This window comes from Echeneis naucrates, chromosome 6 (assembly GCF_900963305.1).
Source record: "Echeneis naucrates chromosome 6, fEcheNa1.1, whole genome shotgun sequence".
NCBI lineage: Eukaryota > Metazoa > Chordata > Actinopteri > Carangiformes > Echeneidae > Echeneis > Echeneis naucrates.
Window position 1 is genome coordinate 9,658,658 of NC_042516.1, and position 6,548 is coordinate 9,665,205.

At 42.7% G+C, this 6,548-nt stretch overlaps 1 protein-coding gene across 2 annotated transcripts; it reads right to left on the bottom strand.

Moving 5' to 3' along the window:
* Positions 1-1,321: 1,321 nt before the first annotated feature.
* Positions 1,322-6,226, bottom strand: LOC115045073 (iroquois-class homeodomain protein irx-1-like). 2 transcript variants are annotated; one of them, XM_029504560.1, is made up of 5 exons: positions 6,073-6,088; positions 5,672-5,956; positions 3,162-4,263; positions 2,825-2,900; positions 1,760-1,885 (listed from the first exon to the last, which is right to left on the bottom strand). In XM_029504560.1, exons 2-5 carry the CDS (start codon positions 5,912-5,914, stop codon positions 1,810-1,812), a joined length of 1,497 nt encoding a protein of 498 aa, XP_029360420.1. In that variant the 5' UTR covers positions 5,915-5,956; positions 6,073-6,088; the 3' UTR covers positions 1,760-1,809. The 2 variants fall into 2 exon arrangements, with proteins under 2 accessions (XP_029360421.1, XP_029360420.1); XM_029504561.1 differs by having other exon boundaries at positions 1,322-1,867; positions 5,672-6,226.
* Between the last annotated feature and the right edge of the window lie 322 nt (positions 6,227-6,548).

A 6,548-nucleotide genomic window follows, 5' to 3' on the forward strand; every position in this document is an offset into this window, starting at 1 on the left:
TTTTTTCTTGAAAAAAAAAAAAAAAAAAAAAAGTGTACTTGGTAACATAATAGTCCCATAAATAAAGATATTCCTACTGTTACTGTTTGTGCTTCTCTAATAATGTGCGGCAGCATGAGACAGTTAAGAGCAATGAGCTTTAAAGCGCAGGCTGCACCTCGTGGTGATGATTCAGTAGCAGCTCAAGTATCTCCATGAGATTTAGAGCTGCCTTGGAAGCTGAAAGCAGTTTCACTCTGAGGTGATCCGTTCTTCCCCTATAGAGGTCGCTGTGCCATTGCAAAACAGATGTACCGGAGTCACTCCACAGGTTTAGGCCAACTCCATTCATCCGCTCCCTGGAACAGCTCACTCCGCAGCTCCGCTGTCATTTACAAAGGTGTCCTAGCACGAGCTCAAGAGTTTTCCTCAGATTAAACTCAAGTTGTAAGTTATTTTAAAACAGAGCATAAAGGAATCGCATGTAATTGTTTTTTTTTTTTTAACCAGACAAAAGCATTGTAATAAAATGCAATAGGCCCTGTCTTAACCTATAAAACCTCACATGTTACAGCAAATAAAAATCAGACAAACAAGCAAACATAAAAGCAAAAACAAGAACACATTATTTTCCTCTAATATTCACCAGCACCGGGCTCGTAGAAGCTACTATGCTCACGTCACCTCCTATCAGAACTAATTACTGCACTTTCCCTTATTTTATTTATAAGGAAAATGATATCAGTCAACATTTGATTTTGGTCACCAATTGTGGAACTAAGGAACTGCTTTTATAGGATAATGATCACAACCTCGGAACAGACAGGACCCCAAAAAACACTGACCCAGCTCTTACACGGGGCCGGCAATGTCAGCCTCCCACTGCCCACCCCCCCACCCCCCACCCAAAAAAAATAAAAATAAAATAAAAAAATTAATAATTTATCTTCCAATCGACTTCTCTCTCTGACAGATTAGATTTTAACCATTTGATTTTGTTTGGACTGGGCGTTCCCATATTATTACTTAATGACCTTCCCAGCTGCTCCTGTCCATTTTCTGTCACCAGCAACCATCTGGACACTTATTAGCACCTCAATGCATCCACGCTGCTTTCCCCCCAAACTTGAATAAAATTAAGCCTGGCTGCAGACTGCCTACAGACACATATATAGATACATGCATATATATATTTTTCCTCTTAGAATAAAATAGATAATTAATAATGGACTTCAGATGTGTTCATTTACTGTAATAATAATAATAATAATAATAATAATAATAATAATAATAATAATAATAAAATCGACGCAAAAGGGAAACAGGATACTCTTGCTTTTCTCTATAATTTCATTTTGTTTATTAGGCAAAATATACGATCTGGACAAATTCCTTCAACGCTTCCTATTTACAAATTTAAATCACTTGGTATTTACATTAAAGAAAGGACACCAAAAACACAGGATAGAGACAAAAATAATTAGTATAATAATAATAATAATAATAATAATAATAATAATAATAATAAAGTAAAAAGCCTACCAAAGTGTCCCAGCCTGCCTGGGCAAAGTGGAGAGAGAGAGTAACATTATAGGCGCGATTATATGCTACACAACAATAGAGGAAGTAATCCATCCATCCACAGGATATTACCAAATTACGCCATTTGTTCTGTACCGACTGAATGCTACGCTGCATTATTATTTCTCATTGTCCTTTTTAGGGAGTATAAAGTCTTTTTCTTTTCTATTAGTCTTTTCTTTCATTCATTTTTTTCTTCTTTTTTTTTTTTTTTTTAGTTTTCAAGCACGAGAAAAAAAAAAGTCTTGATCAAGCCGAGGAGAGAGCAGTAAGGACCCGTTGCGTGGCGTCTTGTGGACTCCTGGCGCTGGAAGGCAGAGAGGATCTGGATGAAGAATAATACAGAAAGGTAGATAAATACCCCTGCCGTGTTTGGACAACGGGTTTCAATATGCATCTCAAGTGGCCTAGCTGAATGGCTCAACGGGTTTGATTCAAAACAGACTGCAGTGTGCCACTCTCACTCTCCATTCCAATGATGATGATGATAATAATGTTACAACTACATTTTTTTACAACTACATTACAAAAAAGAAAATCCTCTTTGAATATCATTCGCAGCTCTATATGACTGTTGCATTAGGAGCGGGGCCGCTCTGTAATACTTGAAACGGAGGTAAACTTTTTTTTTTTCCTCTCTCTCTCCCCCCTCTTTCGGTAAGAGCACTCCCCAGAGCTGCGGATTCTCCCATGGGTCTTTAGGAAAAGCACACAGCCCAGACACAGCCCGTTTTACTCGGTGACTTGATAAGTAGCCACATTCTCCCCAGAGGGGAGGAATTAAAGGGGGTGTGGGATGGGAGTCAAGACCCCTGTCACCCGCAAAGCAAACTGTGTTTTATTTAGCTTTGTTTATTTTATTTTGGAGTGTCGTAATTGTTATTATATATATATATATATATATATATATATATATATATATATATGAAATAAAAATAATAAACAATAGGTTTATATCCTAGAATAGCATAAAGCTTCCCCCGTTTTAATGAAATTGTTTGATATTTTTTGTATAACTGCGACAGTTAAAATGTAATCATAAAATAAGGATTTAAGAATAAGAATATTTCAGTCTCAGAAAAAAAATGTTTAAGTGTAGAATTTTGTTTCAAATATTAAAATATAAAAAATAGGTTATGTTTTGACAGCAGCATGATGCCAATAATCAACAGAGGGAATTGTTTAATGTGTTACAAGAAAAATAAATAAATTTAATAAAAAATAAATAAATAAATACATTTTTTTAAAAAAAACGTGCTCTCACCTGTCATGAATGGGTCGAAAGGACGACTTCATGGTTTGTGTTGGAGGGGAATCAGACCTTACACCGTTTTCATGGTCTGAAAAAGAAATGAGCAAAAACTCCTATCAGCACTGACGTGTGGGGCAAAAAAAATCCTTATTTCCTTAGTTTTTGCGTACATATATGAATATATCTAAAACTGAGCCCAATGGCTGTGCACTTGCATTACCTCTGTGTATGTGCACAATGATTTGTTGCCATAATTGCACATGCTGTATAAAAATAAGTAGGAGACGCCATAAAACGTCTAAATACAAATCTGTTTTCCACTCAAAATGCCTGCAGCCTGTGATCTTACCTATGTGCTTGGGACTGTGGGTCTCTGGTGGGGCCTTGCTGTCATTGCTGAGTGCTGCTGCAGCTGTGACCGGAGACACCACCACTGACGTCGGCTGCTGCTGCTGCTGCTGCTGCTGGGCCGGCAGGTGGTGGCTGTGGTGGTGGTGGTGGTGGTGCTGGTTTACTCCCAGAAACGACCTCACATTCAGCAGGGAGTTCTGGCCCAGGAAAGCTCCGTTCGTCCAGTTGTGGAACTTTCCAATCTGGCATGTGTACAGTCCATGGCTGGGCAGGAAGGCCGGGTGGGTCTGGATCTGATGGTGGGGGGCCGATGGGTGGGTGGGGGCCGTCGGGCCGCAGGGGGATGTGGGTTTCTGGGAGGAACTGTCGGGGCTGGTAGCGGTCTCCGCCAAAGACCATATTTTAGGCTTATTGTTAGACGGGAGGGGAAAGCTCCCGGGTCTGTCCGGCGACAAAACTCTTGTGTTGTTGTTGCCGTCCGAGTTGTCTTTACTCCCTGGGTGAACCGAAATTGTGCTTTTAGATTTGTCAAAGGCCTCGTGGGCCTGCAGGGCGAAGGCCCGTCTTTTCTCCAAGCTGTCCAGCTCTCCCCCCGCACCGACACCGCCCCGGTGCTCCCTGCTGCCCTCCGTCGATTTGTCGTCGTCGTCCTCGTTGCTTTGATCCCCGTCGTTGTCGTCGATTTTGTCAATGTCTATGCTCTCCAGGTCGATCTCCTCCTCATCTTCGTTTTTCTCCGCTTCGTCCCCGCTGCCGAACAGGTTCCCGTCCTCCCCGTCCTCCTTGCTCTTGCTCCCCCAGGTCACCTTGTTCTCCTTCTTGAGCCTCCTCCTGGCGTTGGCGAACCAGGTGGAGACCTGCGTCAGGGTCATCTTGGTGATGATGGCCAGCATGATCTTCTCGCCCTTGGTCGGGTACGGGTTCTTCCTGTGCTCGTTGAGCCAGGCCTTCAGGGTGCTGGTGCTCTCCCGGGTGGCGTTCTTGGGCCTGGCCGGGTCCCCGTACTGAAACTGGCCGTATGGATAGAAAGCCGGAGAGGTGTGGGCCGCGAAGCTGGCAGGGTGGACGCCGGGACTGTCCTTCAGCTCATACTGGGATCCCTTGGAAATCAGGGATAACGTGTTATTGCATACAATTATTAGTTTAACCCACATGTGTAAAATAAGATTTAAAATCATATATTATTTTTCACAATCGCTCTAATGCATTAAAGTCATTAGATAATCCTAACAAATCAAATGGTCTGTTTAAAAAAAAAAAAAAAAAAAAAAAAAAAAAAGTTGCAGCTGCACCTGACTCTCAGCTTTCCACAAATAAGCCTTTCAACTTGCAGCCACATGCTACAGGCCTGCCATACCTGCGCCTGCAAAACAACAACAAAAAAAAAAAAAAAACTATACCATGAAAGACAGAGTCCTTTTCTTAGCGCACGTTTTTCATACCTGTCAGCCTGATAACAGAGAACAACACCGGAGAAAGTCCTTTGCATCACTGTAAACACACAGATCAAGCCAAAGGGCCAACTTTCATATGCAGCTACCAGCCAGTCTTTCTCCTACTCCTGCGTGCTGTTCAGCTATGTCAGAGCAGCTAGAAGGACTTATGTAAGTTTTTCTCAGCGCCTCACGTTTATGATACGCGTCATTTAACGTTGCTGCATACTTGTGGTTTTAACAAAACACTGATGCATATCGATCAATCGCAGCAGATGCTTGGATTTTGGTTAATGGCCCCTCTGCTTGGAGCTCTAAGTCTGCAGCTCTGCCCATGGGCCTGATTCACGCATTAGCGAGCACATCATCACACTGCAAGTTAATTATTATCACCAGGTCTAAGTTTAGACCAATAAAAGTGGACAACTCCTCATCCAGCACAGTAAAAAATAAATACACAAATAAATAAATAAAATCCACGTGGATTTCACTGAAACAGTAATATAGACTGCTGAACATATTCACTACAAAACTTGCGGCATATTTACAACAGAAGGTTTTGTTTTGCGGCTTAATTTTATTTCTAAGGATCTGATAAATAAAAAAAAAAAAAGATCTGCCGAGTGAAAGTTTCTTTCTAAAAGACAGATCCATGACACAGTTCATCTATTTCAACAATCGATCACTCTGATAATATTAGACCTTAACCATACGTCAGGAGTGAGTTACATCTTTTGTTTACCGTTTTCTTTGTTTTTTCTCCTTCGTGGACTTAAATAGTGTTTCAAGCCTTATTTTTCATTCCTTTCTTTTGTCGTCGCACGTCAAACTTTTCACATCGCTCACTCGGACAAAACCAGTCAGTCAACTGTCAAAAACCCTACAAATGTAAGGGCTAAAACCTAAAACGCAAAGTAAAAATCTGTCACGCCTCAAATTTCAAAGTGGGCTCACTCTTTTCTTTTTCTGCCTCATGCAGACTCGGCCATAAACAATCTGTGTACCGCCGAGTCCATAAACACGGAGAAGGAGCAAACACAAACAAACAAAAAAGAAGATACAAATATATCCTTACCATTTGTGAGAAAAGAGCCAGGTCCGCGCTGGTGTAAGGTAAGAAGGCGCTGTAGTTGTGTGCGTATGGGTTGGCGTACATGCCCAATACCGACGTGACCGCCGCTGCGGTGGCGGACGGACTTCCCCCGATTTCAGTGCTCCCTCCCCGGGACGAAGGCGTAAGCACTCCCGGTCTGTCGCTGCCGTACACCGCCTGGGAGGCACTTAAGTACTGCGGGTAGCCAAGCTGGGGGAAAGACATCTCCACCGCCGAAATGTCGCACAGCTCTATCGTCCGACCGAACTGTGCGTTCAAAAAAAAAAAAAAAAGTATAAGAGAGGAGAAAAAAAAAAGAAAAGGGAACCTGAAGGAGTAAAAGGAAAGTGTTCAAGCCAAAGTCGCAGCTACTACAGACATACAGCGGTATGCAGTCACAAAAAACAAGCCCCGCTCTTAAATCTCAGGTTTCCTCTCTTTTTCTCGCGCAAAGTCCGCTGGATGTGATCTGATCAACAATTGCGCTCCGACTGACGCGCCTGGCCCTGAGGTCTCCAGGCTGATCTCTCAGATACAATTTGAAGTTGATGCTTTGATTGGCATCCCCTACTTGAGCCTGCAAGCTCCTCCTCGTTTGGAGCAATGTGGATAATGTGAATATAGAGTGAGCACATTGGCTGCGGCCTCGCTCTCTCGCCCCCCCCCCCACCCCCCCCCCCCCCACCCCTCTCGCTCTCTCTCTCTCTCTCTCTCGCTCTCTCACTGACTGACTCTCTCCCCCCTTTCTCTCTCTCACTCCCTCCGTGTTTGGACTTATTGTATGTTAAATGTTCAAGCATTAGAGTCCATTCACCGAAGGCTTTGATTGTTGTATGACAACCTGTCTACACGATTTTAC